The 26,310-nt window shown below is 40.2% G+C and overlaps 1 protein-coding gene across 6 annotated transcripts in view; it reads right to left on the bottom strand.

Annotated features, from left to right (window-relative positions):
• The window catches only part of atp6v1h (ATPase H+ transporting V1 subunit H), a 91,633-nt gene extending 85,376 nt beyond the window's left edge, over positions 1 to 6,257 (bottom strand). For 2 of the 6 annotated variants that reach the window (XM_069921494.1, XM_069921499.1), the window contains exons 1-2: positions 6,173 to 6,257; positions 1,234 to 1,346 (exon numbers count right to left, since the gene is read on the bottom strand). In XM_069921494.1, the coding sequence (XP_069777595.1) occupies positions 1,234 to 1,337 (104 nt within the window). In that variant the 5' untranslated portion in view covers positions 1,338 to 1,346; positions 6,173 to 6,257. Of the gene's footprint in view, positions 1 to 1,233; positions 1,347 to 2,547; positions 2,617 to 5,933; positions 6,140 to 6,172 lie in introns of those variants that run through there. The other 4 variants (XM_069921497.1, XM_069921498.1, XM_069921501.1 and 1 more) reach the window with 4 other exon arrangements.
• Positions 6,258 to 26,310: the final 20,053 nt, after the last annotated feature.

Genomic DNA, 26,310 nt, shown 5'->3' with positions numbered 1-26,310 from the left:
TTAATGATCAAGCTACTTTCTGCTTTAGCAGCTGGTATTCAGATAAATTATTTTTGAACTCGATCGTGCCAGATATGGGAAGAGTCCGTTTGCAAATGAGACAAACAAACAGTGCATGGCAGCAAGCATAAAAGCAAACAAGTTTTGGGTAATTCTTAAAATATTTATCCTATTATTAAACAAAGAATAGCAGGCTTTACCTTTTAGCATATGGAGGCCTTATTAAAATGAGTTTTGTGTCAGAAGTAAAACGAAATGCAAAATACCTTGCTGAAAAAAGACTAATTTGGAAGATATGGTGAATGTCTGCCAAGCTGCCTGTCTCCCCTCTGGCGAGCCTTGCTGTACTAACATTGGCTGTGCATTATTTCTACTGTTAAGGACACACTGTATATGCACCTATTGTCTTTCATTATTGTACCATGAGTTTCTGCTAATAAAAGCCATGATTATTGTTTGACCCCATCATCTTTGTCTACTGCATCAACTGGCACTTCAGAAGGAATATAAATATTTTGAACAAATACAAATATAAAATCAAACTTGAAATACCCAATAATAAAAAGCTGAGATAAAGAAACAGCTGTGCCTTCAATATTATATTTCCTGTGGTACTTTTATTCACCTAAGAGAAAGTGAACATAAGATGTTCTTAGAAAAGAAACATAAGAGTCTCTAAGAAAAACACCTAGCCACCAACTTCCATATGACATAAATCATCGCGCACAAATCATATTTGAAGACAATTATTGATCTTGATTAGAAAAAGCCAAACACCATGGAAGCAGAAATGTCATTCCTTTACATCTATGACAGTCATCAACTATCAACAATAATTCAATTTTTCTCTTGGCTTGTAGCCTTCAATGCCATGGTACTTCAAATACTTAACTAATGCCTCTTCCACCACCCCCTCAGGCAATACATTCCAGATTTCAACCTCCAAATATACCAGTGTTTTCTACTCTCTTCCAATTAGCTCTAACACAACTAGCATTTGTTCTCTCTTAATAACTGAGGCATTTATGTCAAAATTTGCCAAGAATATTCAGTCTCAGGGGAAGGAGATCAAAGCAAGTTCCCTTAATGCCATTAAATTGCCCTTCTCAAAAATCTGTCAAAATTAGAAGACTTTTAAAAGATGGCAGAGAAAGATGGAGAACAATATAACAGCATATTGTGATCACTGGAGAACAACACCAGGATCCATAATAAGTAGATATGTGTACTCACTGTAGGTACGACTGCCAGTTGACCTTATTTGCTCGAACCTCAGCAGCTTTTGCAGCTATAATGTTGGTTGGAACTGCAGCATCCACAGCACCTCTGATGTCCATCTTCTTCAGCTAGTGAAGTTGTCAAAAAGAGAAAAAACATCTTAACCAAGACAGTATGAAGAACCCTACCATCCAGCATGGCTAACAGCTCAGGCAAGATCATTCCAATTTTGCTCATAGGTCTTCTCAACACTACAATATATTCCACTTAATGACCTACATATGAAGCAAGAGGAAAAACCTTGTTAGCTTGCATCAAATATGTGACTTCAATTATAAAGCAGCATTAAAATAAAAATTCCAAAATAATTTCAACATCTCCTGATCTGATCATCGGATGATCAAGACTGTACTGCCTTAGTGTCTAATACAACATAATTTAATAGAAGTGTTTATTTTTCTAGGAAAAGAAAGTGGGCTCCAGACTTCCAACTACATCTTTAAATAGCTGCTAAAGTTAAGATGTAATTTATGATCTATACAGCACTTTGGTCAACACAAGCTGTTTTAAATGTGCTATATAAATGAACTAAACTACCTTCTTTAAGTAAAACTACTGGAAGAATAGAATAGCAATAAACATGGAGAAAATTCACTAATCCAACAATGCAAATTCATTCTGAGACTCCATTAAAAAATCAATAACGTCAACCCAACAATTAATGGGACTTGCAGGAAAAGGCTTAGATCTAGAAAAAGACACGCTTTTGTACCACAATTTATGTAATCTGGCTTATCAATGATCAAAAACAAAATAATTCTTAATTATTAGATCTTACAAATATTGTTTAAAAATATTTGGGCCAAGAAAATGATTAACAAATGTTACTGTTCTCCTGAATCTACATTCATTGTCTAACATCACACCTCATCTTCCAACTGGGTACCCTCCAAACAGATGGCATTAATATCAATTCATCTGGCTTTCGTTAACCTCCCACTCCCCCTCACTTCTTCCTTGCCCTACCTCTGTCTCTCCACTCCATTTGCATGATAAATTCTTACTTTGTTCCAATTAACATCTTTTGTTGGTCTGGATTTCTCCCCCAGCCAGCGTTGTCTGAATTCTGAGATTTTCTGAGATTCCCTGCTTCTGGCTTATTCTGTTTATTCTTTGAAGAAGGGCTCAGGCACCAAATGTTGGCAACACATCTTTGTATCCTACAGATGCTGAAAAGACTGGTTGAGTTCCTACAATATTTCAGTGCGTTTTTCCTACAATCACAGCATCTGTGAACCTTCATGTTTCTCCCATTCATCCAAAACTTACCTACTGTTCTATGTTGAGCAATTAAATCATCGAGTGTGGAGTTTTGGGTGCAATTTCAATTTCTGTAATCTCACAAATTTTAAAAAGAGAAACAATTACAAATTGTAAAAAAAACTTTTCCAATATGATCATAGTTTATCTTACAAAGAGCAGCAATAGCTGGAAGGGCCTGTTACCATGCGGTAACAGCTGATTTTTTACTTCAGCAAGGGAATAGCAGAGGTCTATGATCCAGTGATCATGGAGGTGGTTGGGGGGGGGGGGGGGGGGGGGCGGCGGAGGGAGATTGGTGGAAACAGAAATGGAGAGGGTGAGCAAATTTAAGTTCTTGGGACAAATCTAGGTTACGTCAAATATTTTATAATCACAATAGCACATGCCTGAAGGAAATACATCAAAAATTGTTCATAGATGTGCTTTAATTTGCTGAACTTAATTATTACACCTCTCCTGTAGAATTATTGTTTATATTTGGTTAAAAATGTTTTGTTTTTAGAAAGGAGAAAAAACAGAAATATTCTCCATTACTTCTGATCTTCTGGTACATTTCCAACTTAGAAACAAAGCATGCATTTTTCAAATAACTTGAGAGTGATGATCATTAATGATCATTTCCATTTTGATTTGAAACAAAATTATCATTTTTGGATCTCAAATTAGTTTTAGTCAAAAAAATAAATTTCATTTAGTACAGTTAAGCAGATAAATAATCAATTAAGAAAAAAATTACTCAATACTACCAAGCTTTCTTTCAATCCTGCTTTTTAATTTAATGAAAGTTAATACACCTTACATATTCAGTTAACTGCAACATACAGGACGAGACAATCATAGTCAAGCTGTGCCATTGAACTACATTGGCACCTTCCAATGTGAAAATTACCTTCCATAAAAAGGAAGACAAACCTAAAACAGATCCATCTTAAGTATCAAGAGAACAGAAGTTCTCATTACCATGTCCCCGCAACCCACTCACCAATTCCCATTTTGGGTTTTCCCTGAACCAGTGTGCTCCAGAGCTCTTTAAAGTTATGGTCTAAAGTGGAATTAAAGAACTGAATTTCAGAAGTGATACACCCCTTTGTCGTCAAGTACAACTTGATGACATAGAACATCAAGAATCCTAAAGACAATGACAATCAAGGCAAAAATCCACTGCTTGGAGTCAAATTTCACACCAAGACAATTGTTACTGACCATTTAAGCTTAAAAATTATTACAAAAGATTTTTCTCAGAATGGGTTTTCTCAACCATCAGTGACATTGATTTCATCACAAATTGATCAATTTTATAACCCTCCTATGTCACTATTTAACTGGGCAGACAGCAATAGTTCATGAAGGCGTAAGATGGACAATTGACAGCCATTAAGGGCTGGCTGTCAGTGACCGCAATCAGCGAGAATTGACAAGAACATCTTCTCCACTATATCCATCAGCACCAGCATGGGCCATTCTTACCCCACTTCTCTACTCGCTATACACCTATGACTATGTGGCTCAGTACGACAACATCTACAAATTCTCTGATATCATAAAAATGGGCAATTAGCCACCATACAGAAGGGAGATTTAAAACTTGGCTGAATGGTGCATCAACAGCCACCTCACACTGAATGTCACGAAAACCAAGGAGCTGATTTTTTACTTCAGCAAGGGAATAGCAGAGGTCTATGATCCAGTGATCTTGGAGGTAGTAGGGTGGTTTGGGGGGGGGGCCGGCGGAGGGAGGTTGGTGGAAACAGAGATGGAGAGGGTGAGCAAATTTAAGTTCTTGGGAGTCACTATCTCAGACAATCTTTCCTAAACCCAACACACAAATGGCATCGCACACAAAACACATCAGCACCTCAACTTCCTCGGGAGTTTGCAGAGGTTTAGCATGACATCGAAAACTCTGGCAAGCTTCTACATATGGTGAAAAGTGTGCTGACTGGCTGCATCACTGTCTGCTGTAGGGGCACAAAAGTGCAAAGCCCTCCAAAAGGTAGTAGACACAGCCCAGGACATCACAGGTAAAACCCTCCCCACCAGTGAGAACATCTATAGGGAACCGCTGCTATCTGAGAGCAGCAGTTCTTGCTGCTACCATCAGGAAAAAGCTAAAAGTGCCTCAAAACTTGCACAACCAGGTTCAGGAACAGCTGCTCTCCTCCACCTTCAGACTTCTCAACAACAAACTCAATCAGGGACTTTTAATTTTGCACTTTATTTTTATCTCTCTCTCTGTATGGCAGTTTGTTTACATTTCTTTATTTGAGTCCATTTGTTTTTGCACTGTTAATGTGTAAATTCTATCTTGACCGCAGGAAAAAAATCTCAGGGTTGTATGTCATGCATGTCTCTGAAAATAAATCTGATCAACACATCTCAAATGAATAAAATGATTCTCGCAGCAAAATTTTAAAGTTTATAAATGGGGGGGAAAAAAATCTGCATCAGGTTCTGAGAGAGTGAGGTGATGAATTGGGAGCACTGAACAAAAAGACAATCCCAGCAGTGGCCTCACAAAAAGAAATCTGTAACTAGCCCCTAGTTGGTATGAGGACTACAGCACGATTTCAGATATGGTGGGGGTGGGGGCAGAATGGAAAGAAAAGCAAGTGAGGATAGGTGTACAGATTCACAAAAGAAGCCCCTACCCCCAAATACCATAATCAAAGATTCTGCCTCGAATTTTAAAAGTATACAGGTATATCTGCACTCTTATGCATATAACCAAATCTGAATTTTATTTTTAAAAAAATCCACACTATAATCCCATTTATTTAAACAAAGTTTTACATCGCCTTGACCAACTTATCACAAAATTTGTTACAAGACTGATGATCACACCACTCCTTCCCTCTGCACCAGTTACTGTAATTCCCAAATACAGATTTTATTTTAGCATTCCTTTGGCAAGGCAATTCTTTCCTCTGCGGCTCATGCCAAAACCAGATTGTCCTAGTTATATTGCAAGTTGATCATTTCCTTTGGAGGTCAGTGATTATTTAGACCTGCTATATTATTTCAACGATTCTGAATTCTAGCCTTTCCAGGTGAGAAGTATTTAGCAAATAACCAATAATCAGTAGCCAAGGAAAGCAAAATCCATTTGCCCAAATGCAAAAACTTCTACACAACAAAAACATCAGTTTAATGAAGTACTTGTAAAAGTACAGACACTGTCATCAACTAATGAATGGAATCCATTGCGACTTTGAGTGGAGGGAGAAGTCCCAGCTTTAAGCATTTACTAATTTACAAAAATCTGGATGTGCCATAACGCAAACTACACTTTTCTACGGATTAATCGCCGCAGAAATCAGATGTGGCGTTAATGCCCGAGGGACGAAACAAGAAATTGATGGCACTGCTGTCGAAACTCGGGGTAACGCACCCACCTCAACAGAGAGCGGGCGGGGGCAGGTTGAGGGGAACAAGGACTCGCAGAAGCCCAGCTCCGGACGGCGAGGCCGCGGACACGGGGCTGGGCGACTGGCCCCGGCACGGTCGTGCACGCCGACAGCGAGCGGTACGAACGGCCACGCCGGCCTCGGCCCAGGGAGACGGTCGCCGTCAGCCCCGGACCCCCGGCCGGCCAACGTTTTACAGGAAAGAGGAATCAAGGCTCGAACCTCACCTCCAAACGAGCGCAGCCGCGTCACTGTGGAACCCACTCAACGCGGGCTGTCATGTGACTGGTCATGTGACTGGTCATGTGACTGGGCGCTCTAGGTCATGTGAGCCTCCGGCCTTGACTCCCGGGGACAAGTTCTGACCTGTCGTGCCCAGATTTCTGCACCATCTCTGTTCGAGTTTAGTTTTCCTCAAGACTCCTTTTGTCACGTGCAGATTCAGAAGTTTGAGAGGAGCAGAGGAAATGTCACTTTCCCCAAGAAACGATGTTTGTAAAATATTCAGCAATAAAATTTGGGATTTTGCATTGTTCTTCAATGAACCAAGCATATCATATTTGCAGATTTTCAAAATGGGATATACTTTCCACTGGCAGATATTCTATCACTGATAGGCTTGACAGGTCCACTCTTTGATATCTCATTTTGAGAGGATCTTTTATCATTGACTTTCCCCAAAATGCTTTTTGTGGGGGCTGTGTCAAGCTTCAGCGTATCCCTCAGCATGCAATCCTCTGCCTTGGACTGCAGCATTGCATCATGGATTGCAAGATCCACAAGTTTTCAGCAGACCAAAGTGGCGAAGAAGGGTGTCATTCATTTCAAGAGGAGTAGAATATAAGATCACGGATGTGATGTTGAGGCTTAATAAGGCCCTGGTGAGACCTCACTTGGAGTATTGTGAGCAGTTTTGGGCTCCTCATTTAACTATGGATGTATGGATTAAAAAGAGGTTTACAAGGATGATTCCATGAATGAAGGGATTTTCATTTACTGAACATTTGAAATTTAGGAGAATGGGGGGTGGGGGGGGGTGGATCTCATTGAAGCATTTTGAATGTTGAAATGCGTGGCAGAGTATGTTCTTGAATATTTACAGAATGCGTATAGGACGCTAAATAAATACACTAATTAGTGGGATACAATTTTGGACTGTCTCTGCGTCTATGAAGCTCTCAGTCAAACCAGAGTCAATTAAGTAAGCATTTTAGTTTATGCCCATTAACCCACACTTTTGTCGTGGAATTGTTCAGTTGGTGTGGTATCTCCTGGTCCAATAACATCACTGCCAAGACTCCGGAGACACCGTCATTCCCCTCACAGGAGTCGCACCCCCTGTTTGGATCCTCATGCAGGCAAGATGGCGGGAGCCACAAGGCGCGACAAGATGGCCTCCCTCCTTTTTCTTCCACCGTTGTAGATGGCATGGAATTTGAATGTCAACAAGAAGGTGGAGACCACGCGGTGCAGCAAGATGGCTGCGTTCCCACCTCATTGGATGAAGGTAGCGCCGGTTTTGAAATGTAGCAGGATGGCCGCCGTATTTTCCCATGTCACTGCTCTTGGCACACAGCCCCGCAGGAAGGCCATGGTGTACAACACTGGCATTGGGTGGCTGGGGGTTTGGGTTTCAGGCTCACCTCAGTCGGCCTGTCACAAGTTGCGCACACGTTGGACCTCTCAGTGCTTCCCCTCACCCTGCAGACTTTCACCCAGTACCCCTTCTTACCACAAACGGAGCTGATGGAGATTTTAGGTGGACACTGAGTTCTTGGGCACGGTTGCCAACCGCAGAAATAGCATCCCTTAGTACCCAAGGCCGCCGCTATCAGAGCCGATGCAGTGTGTGGCGTTGCTCCAGGATCTAGGTCCTCAGGAAGGGTGCTTCCGCCTTCCAAATTGTCATCCCCCAGTTGGGCCATCTCCAGTGACTTGGCCAGTAGTATGTCGTAAGGCAGTGCTACGCTGCCTTTCTCCAGCAATGGCTGCCAAGTGTATTTGGACGGCACCCCAGCGACCAGAGTGTCCTGGATCTGCTCATCCTCCCATTCTGGGGTCATGCCATCCTCATTTCCATAGTTCCTTGCGATTGCTTGAAGGATGAGGACATAGTCTTTAATGGACTCACCAGGCTGTTGCTTCCGTTGAGAGAGTTGATGCCTCACTAGGATGACATTTTGGGGCCTCATGTACTGGGCCTTCAGCTTCTCAACAGCTGCTGCATAAGTTGTACAGTCTAACGCGAGAGAGGAGTGCCAACCTCTTGAGCTCATCCATTGACTAGGCCTCTTGCGTGGCCAACAGGTATATTTGGAAGCACTCCAACCAGTACATGAACTCTTCTGGGGCCTGCGGGGACAGAGAATCGATGAGGAGAATTGCGGGCTTCAACAACGCATCCATCCTGTTCTTTATTGAATAAAATTGTAGCGTGACAAGAGCAGTCAAGACCAGAGAGAGTACAACATATTTTTATTCAATAAATATGGCACACATAGTCTGTGGACTGAACTGGGGTTTTGGCAGAGGAGGAGGAGTCAGGGGAGGAAGCAGTCCTTAGAGCATCGCACCAGTAGTGAATTCCCACTTCACCACAGTCAGTTTCTTCCGGGAGCAGCTCATATCATTAAGCCTCTTTTCGATTTACTGTCCAGAAATGCCAGAACCATCCATTGGACTGAAGAGGGAAACAATGCCTTCTTGAAGATGAAAAATTTGCTGACTCATGCCACTATGCTCAGACACCCAGTTTTAAATTCCGTCACTGCACTTTCTACAGATGCTTCCAGTATGGCCGTAGGTAATATGTCAATGGGCAATGGAAACCAATAGCATTCTTCAGTTGCAATCTTCGTGAATCAGAGAGAAAATACAGTGTTTTTGATAAGGAGCTTTTGGCCATTTATTTGTCTATTCAACACTTTTGTTATTTTTTGGAGGGCAGAGATTTTACTGTGTACCCCGACCACAATCCCTTAACATTTGATCTGGCCAGCTCGGCAACAATAGCAATTATCATTCATTTCAGAATTCTCCACAAAAAATTTACATACTTCTGGAATGGACAATATAGTAGCCGATGCACTTTTCCGCTCTGCTCCACTCAAAGTTTCATCTGTACATCAAGGTATTGACTACACAAATTTGGCTGCAGCCCAAGAACATGACCATGAGATGAATTTTTATCAGAATGCAATCATGAATCTGCAATTGAAAGATGTCCAGTTTGGAGTTAATGACAAACTACTCCTCTGTGATATATCAGCGGGAGACCCACGCCCAGTTTTTCCAGGATCATGGAAACATCAAGTGTTCGACTCTGTGCATGGTCTCTTAAATCCATCAATCAGATCGACCATTCGTATGGTTTCGGACTGTTCGTGTGGCATGGTCTTAAAAAAGACATTACACAAATGCATAGGTTCTGCATTGCTTGCCACAAAGCAAATGTTCAATGGCCTACTAAGGCACCACTGCAGTCCTTCCCGACAGTTACTCGCCGTTATGCTCATGTCCATGTGGACGTTGTTGGTCCACTTCCTGTTTCAAGAGGATACTGTTATCTTTTTACAGTAATAGACAGGTTTTTTGTGTGGCCTGAGGCTGTGCCTATGGTAGATGCTACTATAGACACTTGTGCTTGGGTGTTCCTCATTTCCTGATGTCTTATTTTGGTTTACCAGCCCAATGTGCATGACCTTGTCTCGATTGCTTTATACAGCAATTCATCATACAAATGCCTATTATCCCCAGGATAATGGAATGGTGGAAAGATTTCATTGGCATCTCAAGTCAACCTTGATGGTGCTGAACCTCCGACTTAATGAATGGCCTGTCAGCTGCACAGTACATTTACTTCTGGTGGCCACCGGCTTGCAGTCAGGGGTGAGATTGGTGAACAGCGAATAGGGATGGGTCAACATTGAGGGTCAAGAGACCACATGTCGCCTGCAGGGAGCCATCTGTGAACTGTTCTTTGCAGACAGTGAGGGGAGGAGGGGCCCATCAAATTGCAGAGTGACCTTCTGAAGTTGTCACTGGAAATACAGCCTCAGTAGCAAGGGGGGACAGAGTTGTGGCATAATGAGCACTCTGAAGCATTTGCACACTACAGCTCCAACAATCAGGGTTACTACGCAGGACCCATGGATGGTTGCCATGTATGATTTGGACGCACGTGATGTCCTGTGTTTGGTGGGCTGCACTTTATGGGATAGTCATTTAGCAGTATCGGGGTGAATAAAGCTTTCTGTACTCCTGCTATTGAATAAACAGTTGATAATGCGGCCTGATGAGTTTGTGTGGTGCCTCCTGATTCAAGATGATGGAGGACAGTATGGATTCATTGTCTGAGTCTGATTGGTGCTCGCATGCCCTAGATGGCTGCACTCGGCCCCAAGATGGCCAGCCTCAATCCCCTGTGATATCCTATGCCTATCCTAAACTTTGGCGTAATTCCCCTTTTTCCAGCAACTGGTGCACGCTGCATCCTTGGCAGAGCATTATTTCCTCGGGTGCTTATCCTGCTTGCAGAAGTAGCAATTGGGGAGATCACCCGCTATGGTGGCTAAGGTCAGATCACTAGGGTAGTGGAACAGTTTAGGGGGCTAGTCATTCATGGGCAGGGCAGTGCCCTGTCCCAGCACATCAGCGCCTGAGGTGACCTAGCGGCCGAGTAATCATCTGAGTTTTGGAGGGCCACCTCCAGTATCTCTGCAAGTTCAACCACTCTTTGCAGATCGAGTACCTACTGGCTATGTATTCGACTCTGATGAGCTCATCTGCGACATGGCCTTACAGTTGCATGCTCTTCACAGGGTTCTCAAGGGCCCGCAGGTACTTGGTGCTCAAATCACCATGTCGCTGTTTTCTGGTGACCAGGAGGGCCTGGTGTAGACCTCATTAATCTTCCTGCGATAGTGGGCCTTGAGGATCTCCGTCGCTGATCATCGGGAACACTTGGGCCTGACATGCAAGATGAGTAGTCTCAACCAGTTAGCATCAATGGTGATTGTGTTCACAGCCGCCGCCAGGAAGTTTTCAAAGCAGCATAGCCAAAGCTCAAACGTGTTTGGGGGATCCGGTGACTGAGGGTTGATGTCAGGCTCCCCAGGTTTCAGGTACTGTTCCATGATTCCTTGAGATTTTTATTTAATAAAATTAATGTACCATCAATAATAACAAAAGGTAGGAGTTGGGAAACTATCAGGCTTTTATTAACTCAAGACTGGAACAACCATAAACCTCATTGACTGTTTGAAGCAAAGAGAAAGGGGGAGCATGCAAGGGTCTATGGGTAGGATCAGTCTCGGGAGGCGTGTCCAGCTGGCAGCAGCCAATCATGGCATAACAGTGGTTTACCACTCAGTGTTTTAGTTTAAATTGAGTATCGAGCCTGGTGCAGACATCTGGGGTGAGGGGCCTGATTCTGGGTTGTAATGTTCTATGTTCTAAGGAGACAATTTAGTACATTGACCTAAGCATTCCCATCAAATTAATTTCTCTACTCATTTTACTATTAGCTATTCTCTGATACATGACTATTAATGTCCTACTGAATTTCCCAACAGCTAATTTACCCAATTAACAGCATATCTTTGGAATGTAGGAGGAAACCAGAGTACCTTATGAATTGAAAGAGAGAATGCACATTTTTCAGAGTGTTCTCAAGGTCAAGATCAAGTCTGGGAAGCTGCTGCCATGAGGCAGCACCTAAGTACCTCCTATTATTTATATACAGAGGCAGAGAAAGTCATTGGTTCCACAAAATCCTTATACACTTGTCCCACTGCATCTTATTCTTTTACACAGATGCTCCCTTTGAATTTATTTTTAACAATTAGCATATTCGATAGGGTAATATACAAAAGCCAGATGAGTAACCAGCATGTTTATTAGATTGGGGAAAAAACTAGAACACTCGGAGGAAGGCCACATGTTGACAGAGAAAACATACAAATTCTACATTGACAGTCCCCAAGGTCAGGATGAGCTCAGGTCCTTGGAGCTGTAAGGCAGTAGCATTAATGTTTCTTGCCAGAGGCACTGTCTAAATTACTGATTTTTTTTTTGTACCTGCAATTTTTCTAAAAAGTGCATTTGTTCCATGTAATAGTTAGTTCAAATTTATTTTCTAAAGTCAGGAGTTGACCACTTCCCCTTTAAAAATTATTTTTAATAGTTCCTTGTGCAATAGTTATTGTGAAATACTTGAAGGATATATGTTTCTCATTATACAATGATTTTGTGTTGAAGAAAGACTGCCCATTTAGAAAGAAACTAGATTTGTGTTATCATATTAGGCATTATCCTTCAATTGATAATATTTCTATTTGAAAAAATGTTTATTGATCATTTGATCAGAGTCAAAAGATCACCAATTTAACAAGTGCAACTTTGAATAACCTTTCAATTTGTCCATGACCATAAGGTACTAAGAAAAGTACAAAGCTGATGAAATCATTTTTCTCTAACTCCAATCAAGCAGTTGCAATTTAATGAAGCTGAATTTGCAAGTTGGAAGCACTGATCATCTGAAAATTTATAAGAAAGTTAAAGTACGTTGTTACTTCATCAATGCAAATACATATGAGAATAAATTCTACTTTGTCAATAATGAGTGAATGGGATTAAAGTGTTTACAGCTCATAATTATAAATGGAAATTGGCATAAAATCATCAACCATATCAAGAAGAAAAGTCATGCTCTCCGATCCAGGCAACATCCTTCAGCATTTGCAGACTTTTGGGTTTCACAACATCCTTGCAAATCTCCTCTGCACCCTCTCTTTAGCATTAAAATCCTTCCTGCAGTGAGGTAACCAGAACTGAACACAATATTCCAAGAGGTGTCGAACTAAGCTCTTATATACCTCTTGAACTCAATCCCACAGTCTATGCAGGCTAACACACACACACCTTTTTAACAGCAATATCAACCTATACAGTACCTTGTGGTGTTCTATTCGCACAGACCCCAAGATCTCTGGGTTCTTCCACACTGCTCAGAATCCTCCGATTAATATTGTATCCTGTCTTCAAATTTGACCTCCTGAAATGAACCACCACATTTTTCTGTGTTCAACTCCATCTGCCATTTCACAGCCCAGTTCTACATCCTATCAATGTCCCTCTGTAACCTCTGGCTACCTTCCAGACTATCCACAACACCACAAACCTTTATGTCATCTGCAATCTGACTAATCTACCCTTCCACTTGCTCATCCAGGTAATTTATAAAAAGCACAAAGAGGATGGGTTCCAGAATAGATCCTTGTTGAACACCACTGGTCACAGACCTCCACGCAGAATACAAATCATTTACAACTACCCTCTCCCTTCTATGGGCAAGCCAATTTTGTATTCACAAAGCATGGACTCCCTGGATTTATGGCCTCCTTTCTTTCTGAATGGGCCGTGCATGGGGAACATTATCAAAGGCCTTACTGGAATCACTCAATTCACTGCTTTACCTTCATCAATGTGCTTTGTTACATTCTTAAAGAATTAACTCAGGATCATGAGGCATAATCTTCTGCTGACGAAGCCATCAGATTGCGCCTCTAAATGCTTGTAAATCTTGTCTCTTGGGATATTTTCCAACAGTTGCCCAACACTGAAGTAAGACACTCATCTATAAATCCCTGGGTTATCTCTACACCTTTTCTTGAGCAGAACAACATTTGCAACCCTCCAATTCTCTGGTACATCTTCTGTCCCCAGTGATGGTACAAAGATCATTGCAAGTAGCTCAGCATCTCCTCCCTCACTTCTCACATCTCCTCCCTTACTTCCCACAATGTTTTTCCATTATTTAGAAAATGGTTTTAGAATGATATGGGAAATTATATGCTTGACGTAAGTAGTGGATAAGTTATTGCAAGGTATTCTAAGAGAGGATATATATAATTACTTGGACTGTCAGGGACTGATTAGGGATTGTCAACATGGCTTTATGCATGGTAGGTCACATCTAACCAATCTTGTGGAGGTTTTCAAGGAAGTTACCAAGAAATTTGATGAAGGAAAGACAGTAAATGTTGTCTACATAGACTTTAGGAAGGCCTTTGACAACGTTGTGCATGGGATGTTAGTCAAGGAAGTTCAGTCGCTTGGTATTCAGGATGTGGTCGTAAATTGGATAAGACATTTGTTATAAGGAGAAGCCAGAGAGTGGTAGCAGGTGTTTACCTCTCTAATTGAAGGCCTGTCATGACTGGTGTGCCTCAGGGATCAATGCTAGGTCCATTGATGTTTGTCATCTAAATCAACGATCTGGATGATAATGTGATAAAATGGCAGATGAGACTAAGATTGGGGGTGTAGTGGACAGCGATGAAAACTTTCAATACCTGCAATGGGATCTGAAGCCGCTGTAAAAATGGGCTGCAAATGGCAAATGGAATTTAATGCAGACAAGTCTGAGGTGTTGCATTTTAGCAGGGATAAACCAGGGTAGGACTTTTTTGGTAAATGGTAGGGCACTGAGGAGTGTGGTAGAACACAGACATCTGGGAACACAAATACATAATTACTTGAAAGAGGCGTTAAAGGTAGATAGGGTTGAAGAAGCTGATTGGAGCTAGAGAGGTCAGGTGACCTGAAGAGCAGCAGCAGCTAGATTTAAAAAGGTGCAAGGCAGCAGCTAGAAGCTGATAGGAGGAAGATATCCCTATAAAAGTGAGGGACTATGTAGCGGAGCTATCATCAAGGGAGCAGTCACTGAGGGAGTGATCATCAAGGAAGTGATCATCAAGGGAGAGATCATCAAGGGAGTGGTCATCGAGGGAGCGGTCATTCTTAGAGTGGATTGAGTCAGAGTGGTAAGGCTTTGGCTCAACAGAACACATAAGAGGCAAGGTATAGTAGGAGTTAACAAAAAAGATTCAGCAGGTAGGTACAAGGGCAGGTTTTATATATCATATATTTTGTTCTGCTAGTCATAAGCAGTGGGAATAGAAACCAAGGCAGGAGAATGCTCCTCTTGCAGAATGTGGTTCATCAGGGAACCCAGCAGTATCACTGATGACTTCATCTGTGAGAAGTGGATCCAGCTTCAGTTCCTGACAAGCCACGTTAAGGAATTGGAGCCGGAGTTGGATGAACTATGGATCATTCAGGAGGCAGAGGGGTTGATAGACAAGAGTTACAGCAACACTATCACACATAGGAAGAAGGAGGTGGGAAGATGGGTGACAGTCATGAGAGGGAAAGAGAACAGCCAGGTAGTCCAAGGCACCCCTGTGGCCGTATTCATCAATAGTAAGTATACAATTTTTGGTACATTTGGAGGGATTGACCTACCAGGCACAAGCCACGACAATCAGGTCTGTCAATAAGAAGGGAAGTGAGGAGGAGAGGCAAGCTGTAGTGATAGGGGATTCCATAGTTAGGGGGACTGATAGGAGGTTCTATGCAAGAGATTGAGTATCCGGATGGTATGTTTCCTCCCTGGTGCCAGGGTCCGAGATATCTCAGATCGAGTTCACAGCATTCTCAGGAGGGAGGGTAAGCTGCGAGATGTCGTGGTCCAAATGGGGACCAATGTCATGGGTAGGAAAGGTGAGGAGGACCTGCAAGGAGTGTTCTGGGAGTGAGGCACAAGTTTGAAGGAAAGGACATCCAGGGTAGTGATCTCAGGATTGCTACCCATGCTGTGTGCTAGTGAGATTAGAAATAGGAGGATAATGCAGCTTAACTTGTAACTAAAGTCATGGTGCAGGATGGAGGGGTTCAGGTTTCTGGATAATTGGAGTGTCTTCTAGGGAAGTTGGGACCTGTTCTGATGGGATAGTTGCATCTAAACTGGAAGGGGATTAATATTGTTGCATGAAGGTTTGCTCATGCTGCTCTGATGGGTTTAAACTAGATTTGCAGGGGTGTGGGAACCAAAGTGCCAGAGCTGATAGAGGAGTGCAGGAGGGAAAAGATTATGTTAAAATTGCATGCACCATTAGAATTCAATGGGTTGTACGTGGTGGAAATTTTCTACAATGCATGCATTTTCAATGCAAGGAATATTGTAGGAAAGGCACATGGAATTATGACATTGTGCCCATTAGTGAAACTTGGTTGCAGGAGGGGCAAGACTGGCAACTCAATATTCTGGGCTTTTGTTGCTTTAGTCATGATAGAGCAGGAGGGGGGGTGGGATAAAAGGGGAAGGAGTGGCATTGCTCATCAGGGAAAATATCACAGTTGTGCCCAGGCAGGACAAACCAAAGAGTTTGTACATTGAGGATATATGGGTGGAGTTGAGGAACTTGAAAGGTATGACCACACTCATGGGGTTGATTTATTGACCATCCAATAGTCAACGAGAATTGGAGGAGCAAATCTGCAGAGAGATGGCAGACAGCTGCAGGAAACATAATGTTATGATAGTAGGGTTTCTTTTAATTTTCCACGTATTGACTGGGACACCCATTCTGTAAAAGGGCTGGATGGCTTGGAGTTTGTCAAATGTGTTCAGGAAAGTTTTCTAAATCAATATATAGAGGAACCAACTAGAGAAAATGCAATACTGGATCTCCTATTGGGGAACAAGACAGGACAGGTGACAAAAGTATGTGTAAGGGAACATTTATGGTCTGGTGATCATAATGCCATTAGTTTCTAGTTAATTATGAGGAGGGGTAGGTCTGGGCCTCGGCCTGAGATTCTAAATTGGAGAAAGGATAATTTTAATGTGAAAGGATCTAGAATAATTGGATTGGGATCAATAGTTTTCAGGCAAGGATGTGTGAGGTAAGGGGAGGATCTTTGGAGGTGAAATTTTGAGGGTGCAGGGTTTTTATGTTCCTCTCAGGATCAAAGGCAAGATTAGAAGGCATAGGAAACCTTGGTTTTCAAGGGGATATTGAAGATCTGGTTCAGAAGAAAAGTGAGGTGTATAACAGGTATAGGTATCATGGAGCAAACAAAGTACTTGAGGAGTATTAAAAATGCAATAAAAACCTCAAGAAAGAAATCAGAAAGGAAAGAAAAAGACATGAGGTTGCTTTGGCAGACAATGGGAAGGAAAATCCTAAGGGTTTCTACAGGTATATTAAGAAGAAAAGGATAGGAAAGGACAAAATTGGTCCCCTTGAAGATCAGAGTGGTCAGCTTTGTATGGAGCCAAAAGAGATGGGTGAGATCTTAAATGATATTTTTATCATTATTCACTCAGGAAACCAGCACAGAGTCATGGGAAGTAAGGAAAAGAAACAATGAGGTAATGGAACCTATACAGATTAAAAAGGAGGAAGTGCTTACTGTCTTAAAGAAAATAAGTTTGGATAAATGGCCCTGACAAGATATTCCCTTGGACCTTCAGGGAGGCTAATGTAGAAATTGCAGATACTCTGGCTTTAATATTTATATTATCTTAGCCACAGATGTGGTGCCAGAGGATTGGAGGGTAGCTCACGTTGTTCCATTGTTTAAAAAAGGCTCCAAAAGTAATCCTAGTAATTATAGGCTGGTGAGCCTGACATCAGTAGAAGATAAACTACTGGAAGGTGTTTTAAGAGATCAGATATACAATTATTTGGATAGCCGAAAATGATTAGAGATAGTCAACATGGCTTGTTTAACCAATCTAATAGAGTTTTTCGAGGAGGTTAACAGGAAAGTTGATGAAGAAAAGGCTGTGGATGTTGTCTACATGGACATTAGTAAGGCCCTTGACAAGGTCTCACATGGGAGGTTAGTCAGGAAGGTTCATACACTCTAAATACATGGTGAAGTCATGACCTGGATTCGACAATGGCTGGATGGGAGAAGCCAGAGAGTAGTGGTGGATGATTGCTTCTCAGACTGGAGGCCTATGACTAGTGGTGTCCCTCATGGACTGGTACTAGGACCATTGATTTTTGTGATCTATATCAATGATCTGGATGATAATATGGTAAATTGGATCAGCAAGTTTGCAGATAACACTAAATTGGAGACATTATGGATAGCGAAGAAGGCTTTCAAAGCTTGAAGAGGGATCAGGACCAGCTAGAAAAATGGGCTGAAAAATGCCAGATGGAATTTAATGTACACAAGTGTGATACATTGCATTTTGGAAGGACAAACCAAGAAAAGACATACACAGTGAATCGTTGAGGAGTGTAGTGAAGTAGAAGAGAGGGACCTGGGAATACAGATGCATAATTCCCTGAAAGTGGCGTCACAGGTGGATAGGGTTGTAAGGAGAGCTTGCCTCAAGTGGGCTCTATGCAAAAAAGACAACCAGTGGACAATATAAGCAGTCTGCTGAGTATAATTTATCTGGCACCGTGTAGCATAGATAAAAGCTCACACTCGACTGGAGGGAGAACTAATGCTTTTATTAGCTTACAACACAGGTAGGGTTCATGAACAGATTTCAGAGGGATTCTGGGCTTAGGCAGTTATATACAGGCCCCTGGGGGAGGAGTCGGGAGGTGGAACCAGTCGTTAGTACAGCACAATTCTAATGAATCCCAGTTCACTACATTCACCCAGTTCACTACATTCACCCCTACCTTCAGAATTAAGGGTCTGTGGATGAAGAGAACAAGGATCAGAAGCTGATAATAGACACAGAAGAGAAATATTTACAATACTATTTACAAATTTAGGCAGTCCGGGGACCTGGAGATCCTGGTGGAGTGCCTTAGCACCGGGGACCCTTGGGCTCTTTGAGTCTCCTGGTCCACCTGTAATGGAAAGGTAGTGGGCTGAGGCTCCGGCTCCATGATAGAGGGGGGTTTCACTCTCCTCCTGAACTGGGTCCCCTGATGCCCTGGGTGGGGATGGGGAAAAAAAGCTTGGTAGCTCATTGGGCACCTGAGGCAATGGATCCATTGTTCCAGCGGGTGCCAGGTCCCTGATGGAAACCGTGTCCTCCCTGCCATCCAGGTAGGCATATGTGGGGTTGGCATGGAGCAACTTCACCCGTTCCACCAGGGGGTCAGTCTTGCTTCTCCTCACATGCTTCTTGAGAAGGACTGGACCAGGACGACTGAGCCAGGCTGGGAGTGTAGTCCCTGATGCTGACCTTCTGTTGAATGTAAACATGAGCTCATGAGGAGTAGCATTGGTCGCAGTGCAGAGTAGTGACCAAATTGAGTCGAGCGCAATGGGGAGAACATCCTGCCAGCACGAGTCTGGAAGGCCTTTTTGCTTCAGGGCAAGTTTGACAGCCTTCCGGATCATGGCGTTCTCTTTTTCAACCTGCTCATTCCCCCGGGGGTTGTAACTGGTAGTCCTGCTGGTCGCGATGCCCTTCACCAGCAGTTACTGTCGCACCTCGTTACTCATGAAGGCTGAGCCCTGGTTGCTATGAATATAGCCGGGATACCCGAACAGGATGAAAATATAGTCTAGGGCCTTTATAACGGACGAGGCATATGTGTCTGGGCATGGGATGGTGAACGGGAAAGGGGAGTACTCGTCGATGACCGAGAGAAAGTAGATGTTCCCATTTGTGGAGGGAAGATGTCCCTTAAAATTGACGCTGAGCCGATCGAAGGGCCTGGATGATTTAATCAAGTACGCTTTCGCAGGGCGAAAAAAGTACGGCTTGCACTCAGTGCAGATCTGGCATGACCTGATCATTTCCCTGATGTCTTCTATTGAGTAGGGCAAATTGCAGGTCTTGACAAAATGAGCCCTGCAGATGACCCCTGGATGGCAGTGCTCATTGTGTATGGTCTACAGTTGAGTGGTGTGTTCAGAGGCACAGCATCCCCTGGACAAGGCATCTGGATTGCTGTTGAGGGCCCCTGGCCGGTAGGCGATGTCAAAACTGTAGGTGGAGAGTTCAATCTTCCACCTAGCAATTTTGTCATTCTTGATTTTTCCCCTCTTAACAGAGTGCTGGTCTATGAGGAGCATAAATCTACTAGCCAGCCATGGCCTTGAAGCGTCCGTGAGAAAATTGAGAGTAGCGGCCAGGGCTACTTTCCACTTGGAAAGGTACATTTTTGTCTACCGCATACATGGCGGCTTTTGCAATTTAACTTCAGAGGTAATTAAAAGCCATCTGGGCTTCGGCTGAAAGGTGGAAAGTTGTGGCCTTTAAAAGGGGATGAACGGTGTCAGCGTATTGAGGGACCCACTGGGTGTAATATGAGAAAAACACCAGGCATCTTCTCAAAGCCTTTGTGGTTCTGGAGAGAGGAAGCTCTAACAGGGGGTGCATCCTATCAGGGTCAGAGCCAATGATGTCATTCTCCCCTACATGGCCAAGGATAGCCAGATGTGTAGTCCTGAATACACGGTTGTCAGAATTGCAAGTGAGATTTGGGGCTCTCGCTACGAAGTAAGTGAGAAGATATTGGAGTTGGCAGCAAGCCAAGCTAAAGAAAGACAACCACCTTTGATTTATAATGGAAATAAGATTTTCTTTAATCCAGACATAAGTTTTGATTTATTAAAAAAGAGAAAAGAATTTAATCCAGTTAAAGATGTGCGATGGAAAAAAGGCTATGCCTTTGTTCTGAGATATCCTGCTGTATTGAAAGTATTTGTCCCTGTTGGAAGGAATGGATTTTTTACCAAGCCTAATGAAGCAAAGGTATATGCCAATTCATTGCCTGACAAAAAAACAACAGGTGGTTGCTGATATTTGAATAAATTATATAACTGAAAGATTTTTACTGTAACTGAAATTACCTTGAATTTTGAGAGAGTTTAAAGGGGGAGGAAGGTTTAACCTATAATACATGTGATCTATTATATTTTAATAAGATCAAAGGATTATTAGATATGTTGGGAAAACTACAGTAAGGGATGGTATGGCATTTCAAGCAAGTTAGTGTGGACTATGAAGCTGACCACTGTGGAATCATGGGCACAAATGTGATATTTTTCACATCCCGTATCGATCAGGAGGTTAGAGATGTTTCACCATCATGCGCTTCTGGGGTTTTTCTTCACTTTCTTCTTTTCACTTCTTTTTCTTGTCTTTCTCTTTTTTGTTCAAACCCTGGATTGTCATTGAATGTAGTATGTTATATAAGCAGTATTAAGGGAGAGCAAGAAGGGGGAGGGGGATGGTGGATGGATGCATGGTCTAATATGGGTGTCTAATGGCAGGGAAATTTTATTAGTATTAATATTAACGGAATTCAGAATCTGATAAAGCGAATAAGATTATTTAGTTATATTAAAAACAATAAAGTGGATGTAGCTTTTTTACAAGAAACTCATTTAACTGAAGTAGAACATGCAAAGTTAAAGAGGGAATGGTATTGTCTTCTTCATTTAATTCTAAACCCAGAGGGGTAATGATACTAATAAGTAAGTTTACCAATTAAAATATTTGATACAACTATTGATAAATCAGGAAGGTATGTGATGATAAATTGTCAAATTTATTCAGAATGTTGGACATTAATGAATATGCATTAATGAATATGCAATGAATACAGATGATGGAAACTTTATGCAAGACATTTTTATGTAATTAGCCAATGCAAAAGGGAAAATAACCATGGGAGGAGATTTTAATTTTACTTTTGTTTTGAAGGTTGATAGAAAAGGTGGAATTATGGTTAAAAATAAGATAGTTAAAACTATGTTAAATTTTATGAATGAAATGAAACTTATTGATAGTTGGATGAAGATGCATCTTGGTACCAGGGACTTTTTGTTTTATTATTTTAGGCATAAGACATATTCACATAGAGTTATGTTTTTAATCTCTTCTCAACTACAAATAAGAGTTCAAAAGATTGAATACCAAGCAAGAATGTTATCTGACCATTCACCTTTAGTTATGTCAATTGCATTGGAAGAATATAGGTTATAGGTGGAGGTTTAATACTGCATTGTCAAAAAGGCAAGACTTTTATGAATTTATAAGACAACAGATACATTTTTTTCTGGACACTAATGAACACTCGGCAACTAATATATTTGTGGTATGGGACTCTTTGAAGGCTTATTTAAGAGGGCAAATAATAAGTTACAGTGCTAAGATTTTTTAAAAATGTTTTAAATTAACTGATTGGATAAAGAAATAACCGAATTGGATAAAGAATTATATAGTCGAGTGAATGATGAGAAATGAAGAATATTGGAATTGAAAAAATTGAAACTTCATGAAATACGAACATATAGAGTGGAGAGAGATATAAGGCAAACTCGATAAAAATTATTGAGTTGGGGTATAGGCCCCTTAAAGTTTTAGCATGGCAATTGAAGACATAGCAAGTATCAAGAACAATATTAGCCACAAAAGAGGAATCAGGTCTTCTTACGTATTAAACACAAGAAATTAATGATGTTTTTAGAAATTTTTATGAAATTATATCAATCAGAATCTTTGAAAGATGGAGATAAAATAGATCAATATTTATCACAAATTATATGCCGGAACTAAATGCTGTGGAGAAGATTGAATTATCAAATTATTTTATAGCTACAGAAATATTTGACAGATTAGCCCCTTTCACACTTGCATCCAAGTAAATCGGCCGTTCAGTGTCCAGGAATAGGAATGGGGGTTTAGCCTTTCACACTTGACCATTCTTAATTGGGACACTGAATGCTTTCACACTTGCAAGGGTTTATCCCCAGCATTTGGTCTGTTCTACCTTTAATAGGAAGTGCCTGCAATGCAATTGTCCATTTCACACTTGTCTGATCTCAACACCAGCATCTGCAGATGCCAGGAATTGTACTAGGGGTCGAGGCCGGCAATCCCCAGCATGAGATGACATCATCTGATGCCGGCATTGAGCAAATTTTGCTTTCACACTTGCTACTTTAAAGGCTGATTGGCGTTTGATTCCTGGGGCTATTGATGTCTTTGCCAAATAATAAGGCTCCAGGAAAGGACAGTTTTTCTCCAGAGTTTTATAAAGAATTTAAACAGTTATTGATCCCCTTATTTATGGGATTGCTAGATCAAATGAATGATTCCTGTGATTTACTGGAGTCGTTTAAAACAACATTAATAATGGTTATTCCAAAAAAAGAGAAGGATCCTTTGCTTCCATCTTCATAGAGACCAATATCATTATTGAATACAGATTATAAAATTTTGTCTAAATTACTAGCTAATAGTTAGCTAAATGTTTACGTAAATTGTTAAATTTTGACCAAACAGGTTTCATCAAGAATAGAAGATTAACGGATAATGTTGTCAAGTTTTTAAGCTTATTAAATGTAACGCAAAAAATATAAATACCATCAGTAGCCTTGGCTTTAGTTGCAGGAAAAGCATTTGATAGATTAGAATTGGAATATTTATTTAAAATTTTGAAGATATTTGGAATTCCAATAAATTTTATAAATTGGATAAGAGCATTATATAATTGCCAAAAGGCTAAAGTAGTTACAAATTGACAAATATCAAAACCTTTCTCATTGGAAAGATCATCTGGAGAACATTGTCCATTATCACCTTTTTTATTTGCATTAGCTAAAGAACCTTTTGCAGAGGTGATAAGAGGAGATCATGAGGTGAAGGGCTTTAAGATAGAATATAAAGAATATAAAATTAGTCTTTTTGCAGACAGTGTTATATTATATCTTACAAACTGTGAAATTTAATTAAAAAAATAAATGTATGATTGGCAGAGTATGGGTTAGTATCAGGTTATAAAGTAAATATTGACAAAAGTGAGGTGATGCCTATGATTGAGAAAGATTATACCCAAATTAAGAAAGTAACAAAATTTAAAAGGCAGAAAGAGGCAGTAAGATAGCTAGGAATTAATATTGATAAGAATTTGAATAATTTATTTAAATTGAATTATATACCTTTATTGAAGAAAATTAAAGAAGACTTAACAAGTTGGAAAGATTTACCAATTTCTTTAATAGGGAGGATAAATTGTGTGAAGGTGAATATTTTTCCTAAAATACAATACCTATTTCAATCATTACCAATTTCTGTACCAACAATGTTTTTTTTCAAGACCTTAATAAAAATGTAAGAACATTTTTTTGGCAAGACAAAATGCCCAAGACGGCATTGTAAAAATTAACTTGGAAATATGATCAGGGGAGACTGTGAATGCCTAATTTTAAAAATTATTACACAGCAGCTCAACTTACATTTTTTATCCTCCTGTTATCAGATTGGTGAAAAGACAGCATGAGTACAGATTGAAATGAGTGAAATAGGGGAAAATAATTCCGAACATATTTTTTATGTGGCATGAACAACTGTTGAAAGATTTGATACACCAATTTTGAAACATATTAAAAGTATGGAATGGAATCCATGTAGAAAAAGGAATGAAGAATTAACAAATAGCTAAAATATTACTAAAGCAAAACCCTCATTCTTTTTACAGTTAATAATTCATTTTTTGACATTTGGTATAATTGTGGAATAAAAGGATAAAGAATTGTTTTTAGGGTTCTGTTTTTTTGTCTTTTAACCAATTGAAAAATAAGTATAATATACCAAATAATACTATTTTTTTCTTATTATCAACTTAAATCATATTTAAAAAGAATGTTAGGATCAAATTTTAGATTACCTGAACAAAGTTAATTTGAATATTTAATAAATTATACATTTATTAAAAGATTTATAATTAATATGTAAATAAAATTGCAAGACTATGCATAAAAAAAGGTTTATTTAAATCTAAATTAAGATGGGAAAGAGATTTAAATATACAAATTCAAAAAGAAGTATGGTCAAAATTATACTACAAGAGTGTAACATACAATTAATATCAGATATCAAATGGTACAATTTATTTTTTAAAGTCAGTTATATACTCCACATAAATTACATGGACTTCAATTGCTCTAATCAATGTTTTAGATGTATAAAGAGGTAGAAACCTTTTTACATGCAGTATGGCAATGTGAAAAAATAGAAAGATTTTGGGACGATATGTGTACTTTATTGGGACAAAATATGAAGAAACAAGTTCTGAAATATCCGATAATATTTTTCCTAGGCAATATTCATAATATGAAGTTAGATATTTATCAGAAGAAGTTTTTAAATGTAGCAATAGCAGTAGCAAAGAAATGTTTAGTGGTAATATGGAAATTAGACAATGATGTGGGGTTGAATAAATGGAGAATGGAATTACAAAATTGTATACCGTTAGAAAAAATAAGGTATGATTTATGGAATCAACCAGAAAACTTTTACGAAATTTGGACACCTTATATGGATTTCATTGGGAGTGTCCTCCACTCCCACTCCAACTCACCCTAGTTAACTTAGAGGTTTAAGATTATATTTGTAAATTTGAAATTTAAATAATGAATGATATATGACAAATTCAGGTAAGCTTTTTCTTTTTTTGGGGGATGGAGGGGGAGGGGAGAAAATATAAAATTATGTATACATTTTGCATCATTTATTATTGTGTATGATTATGGAGAAACATTTTTGTTAAGGATGCAAATTAAAAATAAAATTTTCAAAAAAATATATTATTGGGCTGCCCATTCAAGGTATATTGCCTCATTATTTGAGGGGGGAAGTGTACCATCCTTGGCACAAATTGGTCTGCCCACAGTGGGTTAAAAGGTAGCAGGAGATTTTATTTATAAGTGGATTCTAAATTACTATCTGGCAAAAAAGACAACCCCATATTAAAACACGTAATTTCTATATGGAACAAAATTATCATAATCAATATATAGGGTCTAAAGTGGGGCTATCCCAAAAAACGCCCCTGACTCCAAATAGATTAGTCACATTGACAAGATCCTGGACACCTGGTGCTGAAAGGGGGTCAGATGTATCGAGGACTGTTACAAGAGGAGCAACTAATGTTATTTGAGCAATTCAGAAATAAATATGACTTGTCAAATAAGATGTTCCTCTGCTACCTTCAGATAAGATCTTTCTTGAGGGACAGATTAGGTCCATCCATGACTTAATCCAACGAGTAACCAATCTCTCTCTGAAAACCAACAAGAACCTTTCTGACAAGTAACCTTTAAAGCATCAAAGCCTGGTGAAGATACATAAATGTTAAATTCTGTGCACAGTATAAGAATTGCCTGATACCGGGTAAGGTTGGAGGAGTGAGAAATTTGAACTGTGAATCAAAGAACTTGTCTGAACTTATACACACATTACATACACATGCGCTTAGAATTAGAAGGTGTTTAAGTTAACAGAAATAAGTTAAAGTTTGATCCTGTTTTTATGTTTAAAGAAAATTAGAAGTAGCTTTTGTTTAAGTAACTATTTGTCTTGGTGAATTTCTATTGCTGGTGGGTTTTGGGGTCATCTTGGCCTGAATCAATAGGCTTTTTTCAACAGACAAACCAGAAGACATTGGTTAAGAATTAATATGGAAACATTTAGGGGGAACATGAGGCAGTTCTTTTTCACATTGAAAATGGTGGGAATGTAGAATGAGCTGCCAGCTGAGGTTGTGAATGAGGGCTCAATTTTAACATTTAAGAGGAA

Source organism: Narcine bancroftii, chromosome 2, assembly GCF_036971445.1.
Source record: "Narcine bancroftii isolate sNarBan1 chromosome 2, sNarBan1.hap1, whole genome shotgun sequence".
Taxonomy (NCBI): domain Eukaryota; kingdom Metazoa; phylum Chordata; class Chondrichthyes; order Torpediniformes; family Narcinidae; genus Narcine; species Narcine bancroftii.
This window is presented reverse-complemented; position numbering and strand designations above follow the sequence as displayed.